At 33.5% G+C, this 17,631-nt stretch overlaps 1 protein-coding gene across 1 annotated transcript in view; it reads left to right on the forward strand.

Moving 5' to 3' along the window:
• The window catches only part of SYCP1 (synaptonemal complex protein 1), a 172,519-nt gene that overhangs the window by 87,981 nt on the left and 66,907 nt on the right, over nt 1–17,631 (forward strand). Inside the window, exons 23-24 of the mRNA XM_079136081.1 lie at nt 3,890–3,952; nt 4,113–4,175. Coding sequence (XP_078992207.1) covers nt 3,890–3,952; nt 4,113–4,175 — 126 coding nt within the window. The remainder of the gene's footprint in view (nt 1–3,889; nt 3,953–4,112; nt 4,176–17,631) is intronic.

Genomic DNA, 17,631 nt, shown 5'->3' on the forward strand with positions numbered 1-17,631 from the left:
TGTTGATGAGGTTGTGGGGAAAAAGGTATACTCATACATTGTTAGTGGGACTGCAAATTGGAGCAACCACTCTGATGTGTAAATTGCTAATAATAAGGTAGGGAAGGAAGAATAAAACTTCATTGGATTAGGCAAAGGGGAGGGAGGGGAATAGGAATAGGTAAGATAGTAGAATGAATATGTTCCAACACAGATAGTCTAACTCCATATCATGTACATCCACAAGAATGGGAAATTATATTCCATATATATAATATGTCAAAATATACTCTAAAAAGAACAAATAAAAAATTTTAAAAAAGAAGGAAAATTAGAAGAGATGTATTGGTGGTGATGAGTTGAAAGATATCTTTTTAAAAAATTATAAATAAAAGGTCTATGACCCCTGAAGCTGGTCTTATTTCAGTTCCTCTATTTTGAAATACCTGAGTGCTTTAATTATTAATTTACTGACCATCTCCACTAAAAATTCAGTAAAGGTTAGTTTTGCCTAAAATAAATAAATAAATTAAAAAACGCCCAAATTTAATAGCTCTGACATCATCATTTTAGTGTAAATATGTACATCTTTTGGAATACATAGTTATTAGTTATGAAGATGGTTTTTAGGAAAAGTTGGCAGGAGAAAAATATAGTCATTGATATTAACTCTCAAGGGAATGGCTTTTTAAAAAATATTTTAGTTTTTATTGATCAGTCTTTAAATTGTAAAATGCAACTGAAACTAAAAGTAAATAGGGGAAATCATGGAGCTTTTACTTAGCATTGCTAGTTGATATTTTAAGATATACAAAATTGGTAGAAATACATCTTATTGAGTAGCAAATAAGGGAATAGGTTTTGATGGCCTAAAGAACAGAGGACTAAGAGATATATGCAGCATGTACTGTCTCTGGCAAAGTAATAAATATCTTCATGATGCTTCAAAATGATCTTTAAATTTGTTCAACATTTGGTGAGACTAAGAAGTCACTGATTTTTCCATTGAGTTTTAAATTTCAACTAAATTTTGTATTAGAAGTTCTTTTTCAATTAGTTTGAATAGTTGGGTTTTTTTTTCCAAATCTCCTTTAAGATTTCTTCTTATTTATAGTTTCAAGCATTTATTTTCTTTAAATATATTGATTTTATATTCAGTATCTGACAATTCTAATATCTAAAATCTTTTCAGGTCTGATTCTGATCTTTGTTCTTTTTTCTGGTTTTTACATATTGAACCTTAGTTTTGAGGTTTTTATTATTCCTTGGGCTTTTGTTTAAGAAAGTTCTCTGAGACTTGGGTTGAAGTTAATAATCCTTCCAAAAAATTTTTCATTCTTTTTTTTTGTTTGTTTGTTCTATTTAGTTATACATGATGGCAGAATACATTTTGATTCATTGTACATAGATGGAGTACAACTTTTCACTTCTCTGGTTGTACATGATGTATAGTCACTCCATTCATGTAGTCATACATGTACATAGGGTAATGATGTTTGTCTCATTCCACTATCTTTCCTTCCTCTTGCCCCTCCCCTCCCCTCATTTCCCTCTACAAACCTTAGACTATACTAAGAGCAATAGTAACAAAAACGGCATGGTATTGGCACCAAAACAGACAGATAGACCAATGGTACAGAATAGAAGACACAGAGACAAACCCACATAAGTACAATCATACTAGACAAAGGTGTCAAAAACATACAATGGAGAAAAGATAGCCTCTTCAACAAATGGTGCTGGAAAAACTGGAAATCCATATGCAGCAAAATGAAATTAAACCTCTATCTCTCACCCTGCACAAAACTCAACTCAAAATGGATCAAGGACCTAGGAATTAGACCAGAGACCCTGCACCAAACAAAGGAAAAGTAGGCTAAAATCTCTATCATGTCGGTTTAGGACCAGACTTCCTTAAGAAGACCCCCAGAGTGCAAGAAATAAAGAATCAATAAATGGGATAGATTCAAACTAAAAAGCTTTTTTTCAGCAAGGGAAACAATAATGTGAAGAGAGAGCCCACAGAGTGGGAGAAAATCTTTACCACAGTAAAGATAGAGCACTAATATCCAGAATTTATAAAGAACTCAGAAAACTTAAAACCAAAAATGCAAATAGCCCAAAAAGATTTTCTTGAAAGCATTACTACACAGGAGCCATTTTTCCATCTGTCATTTTTTCTGGATCATGTAGTTGGCATATAAAACCATATGAGTCGACCTTATGGTTATGGATTTTCAGTGAAGGCTTTTATCCCTTTCAGGGACAAGGTAAAGACAAATGAGTTTTCCTTTCTGTCCACTTTTATATGGCAGTTTTATTTCTTGTTTATCCTTTCATTGAATATGTAGTTCTTTGAGCTCCTGGCTTAATGCAGTGTTGTCTTATTGGATTTCCTACCAGAAGTGGGCCTTACGTTTGTCTTATGTCTTAACCTTGGTGGGTTCAGCAGATATCCTTAGAACATTATATTTCAGGTATTAACCTGAAACCTATTAGTATCACTTTATAGTCATTTAATTATTTTAAACTTAATCACATTCCTTTTTGTCTTTTATTTTAGAAATATTCTTAGAAGGATCTAAGTGGCTTTACTGTCTAAAATGGAAATACTTCTCATTTTAAATAAAAATTATATAAAATTTTATATGTAATTAGAAAAATTATATAAAAAATAGTTTTACTTGTTTGTATGCATATTCCAAACTAATGTGAAAATTAGTGCAATGTTTCTCCTTAGCTTTTCTTTCTTGGTTTTCTTTTGAATTTTCTGAAAGAGATCATAAGTGGCCTTGGGACATATAAAAATTTAGATAAAATAAATCACTTGTAAACAGAAATAATAGTGCCACTTATTTATTCAGTTTCAGAATATTAGCTGAATATGAATACAGGGAAGTGTTTCAATAAAAATATTTAACCAAGTATTTTGTGTTAACAAAAGTGATTTTGACATTTGTTGAGATTTCTTTTAATTTAATGGGAATTAGGACACCTTACATATCTGTAATGCTTTGGGGCCTCTTAGAAATATGTGCTGCTTGTTTGCCTTTTTTTTTTTTTTTTTTGAGATGCATTCTCACTGTGTTGCCCAGGCTGGTCTGGAACTCTTGAGCTCAAGTGATTTTTCCCACTTTAGACTCCTAAGTGTTGAGATTACAGATGTGCACCACCATATTTGGCTTTGTGATGCATTTGTGGTATTCTAAGTATTTCTCGAGCTAATATCTTGTAATCCAGTTCTGCCTGTGTCCCCAGATGAAATAATCCCACAAACTGAAATATCAAAATTGGTTTATTTAGAATTTTAATGAAAGGAATTATAATTTAGTTAGGAAGAGATAGAATATCATATTCTTCTCTCCAAATGTAAGTTTAATGATCTCAGAAATGAGAAAGGGAAAATAAGGATTAAGGAAGAAAACAAATTATAGTTATTCTTACCTCTGGATGCACCTTTTCACAATTCATTTAATGATTCACCTTCTTGTATAGGGGGACTAAAAGGCACATTTTACTTAAAGTAGTTGAATTCATGTATTCTTTAAGAAGATTAAGAAATGTTAAGAATTTTGGGCTGGGGTTTTGTAGCTCAGTGGTAGAGTGCTTGACTGGCACATGTGAGGCACTGAGTTCGATCCTCAGCACCACATAAAAGTAAATAAATGTACTGTGTCCATCTACAGCTAAAGAAAAAGAAATGTTAAGAATTTCAAATTTATATTGAAGTAATCAAAATTTATGATTTTTTAACATACTTTTTATTCTAATAGAAACTATTTAACAGCGTGGATTTTTAAGTGAGGTTCATGTTACCTGAATGTAATATTTTTATTAGTCCGAAATGGCTTATTTTGACTGGAATATTAAGTACAATGAGTAAAGTAACTAATTTCTCATAATTCTGCAGTGTAATAATTTAAGGAAACAAGTTGAAAATAAAAGCAAGCACATTGAAGAGCTTCAGCAAGAGGTAGGTACTGTGTATGAATATTCTCAAAATCAAACCAATATTTTCACTGTAGTTTTCGAGAGTGATACTTTCATCTCCATTAGTAAATTTAAGTCAGTGGCAATGTAAGTTTGAGTCACTTTAATACTAAATACAATATTTTGTTTTTATTTCTTAACAGAATAAGGCCTTGAAAAAAAAGGGCACAGCAGAAAGCAAACAACTAAATGCTTATGAGATAAAGGTATTTGACATTTTAATTTTTTGTAAATACTAATAAATACATGAGAATTTAGAAAATATTATGCCATTTATTTATATTGTAACAGTTACTTTCAAATATTTTTATCTGTCTGGATTGAGATCAATCCTTATAATTGTAATAGAGTGCTCACCTATGTCTTGGTGAGTTAGAATTATCTGAACAGCTTAAAAATATATTTGTGTGTTTTCTACGCGTGTGTTCATCTTCCTTACCCATGTATTTAAAAGTGGGTAAACTTGGGGAGGAGCCTAGAATCCACGTTTTAAGAAAGCTCAATATCCTATGGTGTAAGAGATTTGAGAGACATCAACTTTGTAGGAAACAAACTAAAACCCCAGTAAGCTTATGATGTCAGGGTCACATTTGGTTGTTTTATTCCTAAGTCTTTATATAATGGTTGATGTTAAGTAAGTATTGAATACATACTTTATTTATTTTTATTTTTATGTTTTGCAGTACTGGGTATTGAACCCAAGGCCTGGCACATATTAGTTAAATACTCTGCCACTGAGGTATATACCCAGTTCCCTCTTCATTTTATTTTGAGACAGGGTCTCACTAAATTGCCCAGGCTGGCCTCAAGTTTGCTATTCTCCTGCTTCATCCTCCTTACTAGCTGGAGTTATAGGCATGTGCCACCACACCTGGTAATAGTTTTTGAATCTTGAGTGGGAAGCAGAGGTTTTCAGTGTATTAAATATGTGCCTTTTTGGAGGTAACAAAATTTTTACATTATTCTTAAATATGTTAAAATATGTAAATGTTGTGATTAAAAATTAAGAAATCTCAAACTGTTGACATTATATAGAAAAGTAGCCGATACATATATTTTATAATTCCATACTTGTATTTCTGGGTAGACTCAGGAGAAATGTAGCAGCATTATTTGTAGTCGCCCCAAAATGAAGAGAACAGATGTTCATCAATAGTATAGAGATCAGTCAATAAAAAATGACCCATAGATAATCCAAATGTTGGATAAGATCTGTATGCAACTATTATAAACATGTTTAAAGACAGAAATGTTATAATGAAATACTAGATAGGGAAGCTTAGTGAAGAAACAAACTATAAAGGGAATCTAGATCTAAAGGTATCTAGAACTAAGAATAAGATGTAAAACAAACAAAACAACTTCGTATGGTCCTAATAATATATTAAGACATATAAAGTGTTAGTGAAATTAAAGCTGGATAAATAGAAATTATCCAGTTAGAGGAACACAGAAAAAGAAAATTAACTGAGGAGTTTCTCACAAATTTCTAGCTTTTAATAAAAATCATAAACTTGAATATCCATGGCACTCAATAAATTCAAAGAAAGATAAATAGCAAGAAAATCATACCTAGGTGAGGTGTATCTTACTTGAAGTGCTAAAACCAAAGATAAAGAGAAACTTTAAATCAGAGAAAAATGTCGCACTGCAGAATAGTGACACAAATGATCACTAACCTTGTATCATAATAATGAAAACCAGATGACAGATGAATGACATTTTTGAAATGCTGAAAGAAATAAACCACCAACTGGGAAATCCGTATGCAGTAAAAATATCTAAGTTAAGTTGAAATGACTCAAGATCTGCACTGTAAGAAGTGCTAAAGGAATTTCTTCAGATTGAAGAAAAATGACAGCTAGACACTTGGATCAATAGGAGTGAAAAGCACTAGAAATGGTAAATATGTACATTAATGTTAAAGGTTATATATTTTTCTTTTTTTCTTAATTTTTAGAAACATATACTCAAATATGTATATATACATATATCTGCTTCAAATTTTTTCAAAATATTTGAAATTTTAAGAAAATTTGTTATTATGGAGTTTATAAGATATGATAACCATAGCACAAGGGATGGGGAAGTAAATAGAGCTGTTTTGTTCCAACATTTTTGCATTATCTATGAAGTAGTACAATATTAATTCTTTTTCTTCACTTTTTTTTTTTTTTTTTGTGCTGGGGATTGAACCTAGGGCCTTAGTGTTGGCGAGGCAAGCACTCTACCAACTGAGCTACATCCTCAACCCTTTCCTCACATTTTTATTGGTGCATTAGGGTTGTATATAATGATGGGATTTGTTGTTACGTATTTGTATGTGTACATGATATAACACTATAATTTGGCTATTATCATGCTTTAGCACTTTCTCCCTCTCACTTTTTTTAATTAATTTTTTATTTGTTCTAATTAGTTGTACATGACAGTAGAATGCATTTATACACTTTGATAGATCATACTTAAATGGAGTGTAATATTCCCTTTTCTTTACTGATCTCCCTCTGATTTCCATGAGATCCTCCCCCACCTTTCTTTTTCCTCTCCAGCTTCTGCATGTGAGAGAAAATAAAAGTCCCTTGACCCAAGTTTGACTTACTTTGCTTAACATAATAGTCTCTAGTTCCATCCATTTTCCTGCAAATGACATAATTTCATTTTTCTTTATGATTAAAAAACTCCATTTTGTATATATACCACATTTTCTTTATCCATTTAAACATTGACATACACCTAGTCTGTTCCATAGTTTGTTTGTTGTGAATTGTGCTGCTATAAACATGGGTATGCATGTGTCACTATAGTATGATGACTTTAATTCATCAGGGTAAATATTTAATATTTGTATTCTTGATGACTTCTATTCTGACTTGTGTGAGAGATGAAATCTCACTGTAGTTTTGATTTGCATTTCCCTAATTGCTAATGATGTTGGACATTTTTTCACATATTTGTTGGCCATTTATATTTTTTCTTTTGAGAAATGTCTTTAATTAATTTGCCCACTTATTAATTGGGTTATATGATTTTCTTGGTGCAAATTTTTTGAGTTTTTATATATCCTAGATATTCTTTTTCAGAATAGCTAGCAAAGATTTTTTTCCCATTCTGTGGGTTCTTTCTTCACATTTCTAATTATTTGATGTGCAGAAGCTTTTTAATTTGATTCCATCATATTTATTATTTCCTGAGCTTTAGGTGTTCTGTTGAGAAAAGTTGTTGCCTATGCCTATGTGCTGGAGTGTTGACCCTATGTTTTCTTCTAGGAGTTGCACAGTTTCTAGCCTCATTTCTAGGTTTGCACCTAATTCTGAGTTGTTTTTTGTGCAAGGTGAGAGATAGGGTCTAGTTTCATTCTTTCTATGTATGGATAACCAGTTTTGCTAGCACTATTTGTTAAGTAATTTGTTTTTGGCACCTTTATCAAGGATTAGATGACTGTAGATGTATGGGTGTGACTCTGTGTCTTATATTTTGTATCATTGGTTTATGTGTCTGTTTTTATGCCAGTGTCATAAAGTTTTTGCTGCTATGGCTCTGTAGTATAATTTGAAGTCAGGTATTATGATGTTTCCAGCATTGCTTTTTTGGATTAGAATTGCTTTGGTTATTATAGGTCTTTTATCCTTCCAAAATAATTTTAGGATTGTTTTTTCTAGTTCTCTGAAAAATGTCATTGGTATTTTGATGGGGATTGCAATGAATGTATATATTGCTGTGTCTTCTTAAATTTCTTTCTTCATTGTTTTCTTGTTTTTATTGTATAGGTCTTTTACCTCCCTAATTGGTTTGTTCCTAGGTATTTTGTTTTGGTTTGAAACAATTGTGGATGCGATTGTTTTCCTTATTTCTTTTTCAGCAGATTGGTATATAAGAAAGCTATTGATTTTTGTATGTTATTTTCATAACCTGCTACTTTGCCAAATTTGTTTATTAGCTCTAGCTGTCTTTTGGTGGAGGTTTTTTGGATCATCTAGGTATAGGATCATATCATCCACAAAGTGATAATTTGACTTCTTATTTTCCTGTATTTAGCCCTTTTATTTTCTTCTCCTGCCTAATTGCTCTGGCTTGAATTTCTAGCACTATATTAAATTGGAGTGGTGAGAGTGGACATCCCAGTCTTCAAAGAAATGCTTTCAGTTTTTCCCCATTTACTGTGAGGTTGACTTTGGGGTTTTCATATATAACCTTTGTGATGTTGAGGTCAGTTCCTTCTGTCCCTGGTTTCTGTATTGTTTTTATCATGAATGGGTGCTGAAGTTTGTCAGAGGCTTTCTCTGTATCTATTGACTAAGTGATTTTTGTCCTTAATTCTATTTATGTGATGAATTACATTTATCGGTTTGTATATATTAAACCATCCTTGCTTCTCTGGAATAAAACCAAATTGGTCATGGTGTAGTCTTCTTAATATGTTGTTTAACATGATTTGCTATTATTAAGTATTTTTACATCTAAGTTCAACAGGGATATTGGTCTGTAGTTTTCTTTCCTTGTTGTGTCCTTATCTGTTTTTTTTTTTTTTCTTTCTTTCTTTTTTGTTTTTTTTTTGGTATTGGGGATTGAACTCAGGGCACTTGACCCCTCAGCCACATCCCCAGCTCTATTTTGTATTTTGTTTAGAGACAGCTGAGTTGCTTAATGCCTCATTTTTGCTGAGGCTGGCTTCAAATTCACAATCTTCCTGCCTCAGCCTCCTGAGCTACTGGGATTATAGGTGTGTGCCACTGCACCTGTCTCTTATATGGTTTTGTTGAGTGTGAGTGATACTGGCTTCACAGAATGAATTTTGAAGTGTTTCCTCGCTTTCTATTTCATGGAATAATTTGAGAGGTATTGGCATTAGTTCTTTTTTAAAGGTTTGGTAGAATTCAGCTGAGAATCCATCTGGTCCTGGACTTGTCTTTGTTGGAAGTCTTTTTATTATTGCTTCTCTTCCATTACAAGTTACTGGTCTGTTTAAGTTTTCTGTGTACTCTCGATTCAGTTTTAACAGATCTTATTTGTCTACAAATGTATCCATTTTTTCTGTTTTTCAATGTTTTGGAGTATAGCTTTTCAAAATAGTCCCTAATTATCTTCTGGATTTCTGTGATGTCTGTGGTGTTTTCTCCTTTTTTAATCTCTAATTTTATTGGTTTGGGTTTTTTATCTTTTTCTTTTGGTTAGTTTGGCTAAGGGCTTACCAGTGTTTTTTATCTTTTCAAAGAACCATCTCTTTGTTTTGTTGATCCTTCGTATTTTTTTTTAAATTTTTTTAGTTGTAGATGGACAGGATACCTTTATTTTATTTATTTATTTTTATATGGCGCTGAGGATTGAACCCAATGACTTATACATGCTAGTGAGCACGCTACCCCTGAGCCACACCCCCGGCCCTGTATTGTCTTTTTAATTCCCAATTTCATTGATTTTTGGTTCTGATCTTAATTATTTCCTTCCTTCTACTGATTTTAGAACTTGTTTGTTCTACTTTTTCAAGGACCTTGAGATGTATCAGTATGTTATTTATTTGGGATCTTTCGGATTTTCTTATGTAGTCACTCATATCTTAAACTTTCCTCTTAGAACTGTGTTCATAGCGTCCTGGAGGTTCTGATATGTTGTATCCCTATACTCATTTGAGTCTAAGAATTTTTTGATTGCTCCCTTGATTTTGTGTGTCACCTAGTCATCATTCAAAAGTATATTGTTCAATTTCTGTGTGTTTATATATATAGTTCAGTAGGGTTTTCTCATGTTGAGATTTCTGATTTCATTCCATCATTATATGATAAAATGCAAGGATTTATATCAGTATTTTTCTATTTGTTAAGAGTTGCTTTATGGGCTAAAATATGGTCTATTTTGGAGAAGTTTCCATGAGCTGCTGAAAAGAAAGTGTATTCCTCTGTTGTTGGATGAAATATTCTGTAGATGTGTGTCAAATACATTTGATTATTTTTCAGGTCCAAACTGTCCAAAGTTTATGTCTGGATGACCTCTAACCACGAGAGAGGTGTGTTGAAATGACCCAGTGTTATTACACTGAGATCTGTATCTGAGGCTTCCATTTGAGTAGTGCCTCTTTTATGCAATTAGTTGTACCCATGTTGTGGGCATAAATATTTATTATTACAGCTTCTTTTTGGTTTTTTTCCTTTACCAGTATGAAGTGACCTTCTTTGTCTCTTCTGATTAATCTTAGTTTGAGGTTTGCTTTGTTGGATGAGAGTAGCTACTCCTACTTTTGTTGGTGGGGCTTGATTTGCTTGGTCTGTCAGTTTCCATCCTTTCACTTTCAGCCTGTGATTGTCTTTGCCTGTAAGATGTATCTCTTACAAACAACATATAGTTCTTGTTTTTTAATCCATTCTGCCAGCTTATGTCTTTTAATTGGAGACTTTAGACCATTTACATTAAAAGTTAGAGAGGTGTCAGAAGGGCAATTATCAAGAATACAAGCAACCATAAGTATTGCTGAGGATGTGGGGAAAAAGGTACAGTCATACATTTCTGGTGTGACTGCAAATTGGTGCAACCACTACGGAAAGCAGGATGGAGATTCCTCAGAAAACTTGGAATGGCACCACCATTTGACCCAGCTATCCCACTTCTTGGTTTATACTCAGAGGACTTAACATCAGCATACTACAGTGATGCAGCCACATCAAGTTTATAGCAGCTCAACTCACAATAGCCAAACTATGGAACTACCTAGGCACCCTTCAATAGAAGAATGGATAAAGAAAATATGATACACACACACACACACACACAGAAACACATACATACATATGATGGAATGTACTCAGCTTTAAAGAAGAATGAATTATGGCATTTGCAGGTAAGTAGACGGAGTTGGAGAATATCATGATAAATGAAATAAGCCAAACTCAAAAAACCAAAGACCAAATGTTTTTTCTGAAATGCGGATGCTAATTCACAATAAGGAGGTGGTGTTAGGGAAGAACAGTTACTTTATATTAGGTAGAGGGGAATTAAGGGAGGGGAAGAGGTGTGGATAGTAGAGTGAAATAGATAATATTACCTCATGTACATATATGACTGCATAACTGATGTGATCCTACAATATATACAATCAGAAAAATGAGAAATTATACTTCATTTATGTATGATTTATCAAAATGTATAAATGTCATGTACAACTAGTTAGAACAAGTTAAAAAATTAATATTAAAAAAGTTAGATGTTTTATTAATTCTTACCATTTTGATTCACTTATCATGTTTAATTTGGTCCTATTTCTTATTTGCTTAGCTACTCATCAAATGAGATTTGTTCATTTGTGAGCTCTGGAGTTTCTTTTTGATTTCTTCTGTGTGGAGTATTTCTTTAAGTTCTCTAGTGCTAGTTTAGTATTCATACTCATTTGAGTCTAAGAACTTTTTTAATATTAATTTTTTAAACTTGTTCTAACTAGTTGTGAATGACATTTATACATTTTGATAAATCACATAAATGAAGTATAATTTCTCATTTTTCTGATTGTATATATTGTAGGATCACATCAGTTATGCAGTCATATATGTACATGAGGTAATATTATCTATTTCACTCTACTATCCACACCCCTTTTGATGACTTCTTCTATTTCATTGAAATTGATCTGTTTAAATTGTGTATGTCCTCCTGGTTCAGTTTAGGTAATTCATATGTCTCTAGAAACCTGTTGATGTCTTTAAGATTTTCTATTTTGTTGGAGTATAGATTTTCAAAATAGCTTCTAAATATGTTTTGTATTTCAATTGTCTTTTGTGATATTTCCTTGTTCATTCAGAATTTTAGTAATTTGGGTTTTCTCTCTCCTTTATTAGTGTTTCTTATTCATATCCTTTTCACTGACTTTCATTATTTATTCAGTTGTTTTTCTGGGTTCTCTTGGAATTCATTGATCATTTTTATAATGATTCTTCATCTGATATTTCATCCACTCTAATGTCTTTGGGTCCATTTGCTAGTAAATTATGAACTTTAGGATGTGTTGTGTTACTTTGTTATTTCATATTTCTTGTATTCCCATATTGGGTTTTATGCATCTCTTGAGAAGGATTTTTCTTCTGCTTTTCTGTGTGGACATTTTTAGGGCACAGTCTTCACTTGCCAGAGTGTTCTAAAGTGATCTAGATGGAAAACCCCTTGTAGTGTGGTATCTACAGCCTCTTCTTTTTCTGTAGCAGTGGACGTCTGTAGGTAGGACCTGAGGGCCCACACTATCCATTGCTACTGGTTGTTTGGATTTTTGTCTCATGTATTCTTTGTATTAAAGCTGGAGATTGTCATCAGTTGGTATGTGGAGTAAGATTGTGCTTTTAGTTGAGTTAATTTCTTTTTTTTATTCATTTTTATTGTAAACAAATGGGATACATCTTGTTTCTGTTTGTACATGAAGTAGAGGCATACCATTTGTGTAATCATACATTTACATAGGGTAATAGTTTTTGATTCATTGTTATTTTTTTTCTTCCCCCTACCCCTCCCACCCCTCTTACCCTTCTATACAGTCCCTCCTTCCTCCATTTTTGCCCCCCCACCCCCCCACATTAAGTATCATCATCTGCTTATCAGCGAGATCATTCGTCCTTTGATTTTTTTGAGGTTGGCTTATCTCACTTAGCATGATATTCTCCAATTTCATCCATTTGACTGCAAAAAACATAATTTTATTATTTTTTATGGCTGAGTAATATTCCATTGTATATATATACCACAGTTTCTTTATCCATTCATCAATTGAAGGGCATCTAGGTTGGTTCCACAATCTGACTATTGTGAATTGAGCAGCTATGGACATTGATGTGGCTGTATCTCTGTAGTATGCTGATTTTAAGTCCTTTGGGTATAGGCCAAGGAGTGGGATAGCTGGGTCAAATGGTGGTTCCATTCCAAGCTTTCTGAGGAATCTCCATACTGCTTTCCAGAGTGGCTGCACTAGTTTGCAACCCCACCAGCAATGTATGAGTGTACCTTTTTCCCCACATCCTCACCAACACCTATTGTTGCTTATGTTCTTGATAATCGCCATTCTAATTGGGGTGAGATGGAATCTTAGTGTAGTTTTGATTTGCATTTCTCTTATTACTAGAGATGTTGAACATTTTTTCATATGTTTGTTGATTGCTTGTACATCTTCTTCGGTGAAGTGTCTGTTCATTTCCTTAGCCCATTTGTTGATTGGGTTATTTGTATTCTTGGTGTAGAGTTTTTTGAGTTCTTTATATATTCTGGAAATTAGTGCTGTATCTGAAGTATGAGTGGCAAAGATATTCTCCCACTCTGTAGGCTCTCTCTTCACATTGCTGATAGTTTCCTTTGCTGAGAGAAAACTATTTAGTTTGAATCTATCCCAGTTATTGATTCTTGCTTTTATTTCTTGTGCTATGGGAGTCCTGTTAAGGAAGTCTGATCCTAAGCCCACATGTTGAAGAATTGGACCTACTTTTTCTTCTGTAAGTTGCAGGGTCTCTGATCTGATTCTGACGTCCTTGATCCATTTTGAGTTGAGTTTTGTGCAGGGTGAGAGATAGGTGTTTAGTTTCATTCTGTTGCATATGGATTTCCAGTTTTCCCAGCACCATTTGTTGAAGAGGCTATCTTTTCTCCATTGCATATTTTTGGCACCTTTGTCTAGTATTAGAAAATTGTATTTATTTGGGTTTGTGTCCGTGTCCTCTATTCTGTACCATTGATCTACCTGTCTATTTTGGTGCCAATACCATGCCGTTTTTGTTACTATTGCTTTGTAGTAGAGTTGAAGATCTGATATTGCGATACCCCCTGCTTTACTCTTCTTGCTAAGGGTTGCTTTAGCTCTTCTGGGTCTTTTATTCTTCCAGATGAGTTTCATGATTGCTTGCTCTATTTGTGTGAGGTCCATCATTGGGATTTTAATTGGAATTGCATTGAATCTGTATAGCACCTTTGGTAGTATGACCATTTTGACAATATTAATTCTGCTTATCCAAGAACATGGGAGATCTTTCCATCTTCTAAGGTTTTCTTTAATTTCTTCCTTTAGTGTTCTGTAGTTCTCATTGGAGAGGTCTTTCACCTCTTTTGTTAGATTTATTCCCAAGTATTTTTTTTTTTTTGATGCTATTGTGAATGTGGTCGTTTTCCTAATTTCTCTTTCAGAGGATTCATCACTTATGAATAAAGATGCACTAGATTTACGAGCATTGAATTTATGTTCTGCTACTTTACTGAATTCGTTTATGAGTTCTAAAAGTTTTTGGTGGAATTTCCTGGTCTCTTTAAATATATAATTATGTCATCAGCAAATAGGGATAGTTTGAGTTCTTCTTTTCCTATTCATATTCCTTTAATTTCTTTGGTCTGTCTAATTGCTCTGGCTAGAGTTTCAAAGTCGATGTTGAATAGAAGTGGTGAAAGAGGGCATCCCTGCCTTGTTCCAGTTTTTAGGGAAATGCTTTCACCATCTAGAATGATATTGGCCATGGGCTTAGCATAAATGGCCTTTACAATGTTAAGGAATGTTCCCACTATCCGTATTTTTTTCTAGTGCTTTGAGCATGAAGGGATGCTGTATTTTATCAAATGCTTTTTCTGCATCTATGGCAATAATCATGTGATTCTTGACTTTAAGTCTGTTGATATGGTGAATGACATTTATTGATTTTTGAATGTTGAACCAACCTTGCATCCCTGGGATAAAATCCACTTGATCATGGTAAGCTGTCTTTTTAATATATTTTTGTATGCAATTTGCTAGAATTTTGTTGAGAATTTTTGCACCAATGTTCATTAAGGATATTGGTCTGAAATTTTCTTTCCTCGATGTGTCTCTGTCTGGTTTAGGTATCAGGGTGATATTAGTTTCATAGAATGAGTTTGGGAGGGTTACCTCCTCTTCTATTTAATGAAATACTTTGAGAAGTATTGGAATGAGCTCTTCTTTAAAGGTTTTGTACAACTCGGCTGAGAACCCATCTTGTCCTGGACTTTTCCTTGTTGGTAGGTTTTTGATGACTTCTTCTATTTCATTGAAATTGATCTGTTTAAATTGTGTATGTCCTCCTGGTTCAGTTAGGTAATTCATATATCTCTATTAACCTGTTGGTGTCTTTGAGATTTTCTATTTTGTTGGAGTATAGATTTTCAAAATAGCTTCTAATTATGTTTGTATTTCAATTGTGTCTGTTGTGATATTTCCTTGTTCATTCCGAATTTTAGTAATTTGGGTTTTCTCTCTCCTTCTCTTTGTTAGTAATGCTAAGGGTTTATCAATTTTGTTTATTTTTTCAAAGAACTAACTATTTATTTTGTCAGTTTTTCGATTGTTTCTTTTGTTTCAATTTCATTGATTTCAGCTCTGATTTTAACAATTTCCTGTCTTCTAATACTTTTGGTGTTGGTCTGCTCTTCTTTTTCTAGGGCTTTGAGCTGAAGTGTTAAGTCGTTTATTTGTTGATTTTTTTTCTTCTTTTACTGAATGCAGTCCATGAAATAAATTTTCCTCTAAGTACTGCTTTCATAGTGTCCCAGAGATTTTGATATGATGTTTCTTTGTTCTCATTTACCTCTAAGAATTTTTAAATTTCTTTCCTGATGTCTTCTATTATCCATTCATCATACAATAGCGCATTATTTAATCTTTTGGTGTTGGAGTAGTTTCTGGTTTTTTACTCTGTCATTTATTTCTAATTTCAATCCATTATGATCTGATACAAGGTAGTATCTCTATCTTCTTGTACTTGCTAACATTAGCTTTGTGGCATAGAATATGGCCTATTTTAGAGAAGGATTCATGTACTGCTGAGAAGAAAGTATATTCGTTCTTTGTTGGATGGTATATTCTAAAATGTCCGTTAAGTCTAAATTATTGATTGTGTTATTGCGTTCTATGGTTTCTTTGTTCAGTTTTTGTTTGGAGGATCTGTCCACTGGTGAGAGAGGTGTGTTAAAATCACATAGTATTATCGTGTTGTGGTCTATTTGATTTCTGGAATTGAGAAGGATTTGTTTGATGTACATGGATGAGCCACTATTTGGGGCATAGGTATTTATGATTGTTATGTCTTGCTGATTTATGCTTCCCTTAAGCAGTATGATGTGTCCTTCTTTATCCTTTCTGAGTAACTTTGGCTTGAAGTCCACTTTATTTGATGTGAGGATGGATACTCTGGCTTTTTTGCTGTGTCCATGTGCATGGTATGTTTTTCCCCATCCTTTCACCTTTAGTCTGCTGGAATATCTTTCTATCAGATGAGTCTCTTGCAGGCAGCAAATTGTTGGATCTTTCTTTTTAATCTAATCTGCCAGTCTATGTCTTTTGATTGATGAGTTCAGGCAATTGAAATTCAGGGTTATTATTGAGATATGATTTGTATTCTCGGTTATTTGGCTCATTTTTTTTTTGATGTGACTTGGTTTCTCCTTTATTTGGCTGGTCCTTTGGGGTAGTTCCTCCCATTGCTGATTTGCATCAGCATTTGCATTTGTTTATCATCTCTTCCTCATGCAATATTTTGCTGAGAATGTTCTGTAATGTCAGCTTTCTTTCACTAAATTCTTTTAGCTTTTGTTTATCATGGAAGGATTTTATTTCATCATCAAATCGGAAGGTAAGTTTTGTTGGGTATAAGATTCTTGGTTGGCATCTGTTTTCTTTCAGGGCTTGATAAATGTTGTTCTAGGCCCCTCTAGCTTTTAGGTTCTGGAATGAAAAATCTGCTGAGAATAGAGGACACGGACACAAACCCAAATAAATACAATTTTCTCATACTACACAAAGGTGCCAAAAATATGCAATGGAGAAAAGATAGCCTCTTCAACAAATGATGCTGGGAAAACTGGAAATCCATATGCAACAGAATGAAATTAAACACCTATCCCTCACCCTGCACAAAACTCAACTCACAATGGATAAGGACCTTGGAATCAGACCAGAGACCCTGAATCTTATAGAAGAAAAAGTAGGTCCAAACCTTCAACTTGTTGGCTTAGGATCAGACTTCCTTAACAGGACTCCCATAGCACAAGAAATAAAAGCTAGAATCAACAACTGGGATAGATTCAAACAAAATAGCTTTCTCTCAGCAAAGGAAACTATCAGTAATGTGAAGAGAGAGCCTACAGAGTGGGAGAATATCTTTGCCACTCATACTTCAGATAGAGCTCTAATTTCCAGAATCTATAAAGAACTCAAAAAACTCTACACCAAGAATACAAATAATCCAATCAACAAATGGGCTAAGGAAATGAACAGACACTTCACAGAAGAAGATGTACAAGCAATCAACAGATATATGAAAAAATGTTCAACATCTCTAGTAATAAGAGAAATGCAAATCAAAACTACCCTAAGATTCCATCTCACCCCAATTAGAATGGCGATTATCAAGAATACAAGCAACAATAGATGTTGGCGAGGATGTGGGGAAAAAGGTACACTCATACATTGCTGGTGGGGTTGCAAATTAGTGCAGCCACTCTGGAAAGCTGTATGGAGATTCCTCAGAAAACTTGGAATGGAACCACCATTTGACCCAGCTATCCCACTCCTTGGCCTATACCCAAAGGACTTAAAATCAGCGTACTACAGAGATACAGCCACATCAATGTTCATAGCTGCTCAATTCACAATAGCCAGATTGTGGAACCAACCTAGATGCCCTTTAGTTGATGAATGGATAA

Source organism: Sciurus vulgaris (assembly GCF_902686455.1).
Source record: "Sciurus vulgaris genome assembly, chromosome: 1".
Taxonomy (NCBI): Eukaryota; Metazoa; Chordata; class Mammalia; order Rodentia; family Sciuridae; genus Sciurus; species Sciurus vulgaris.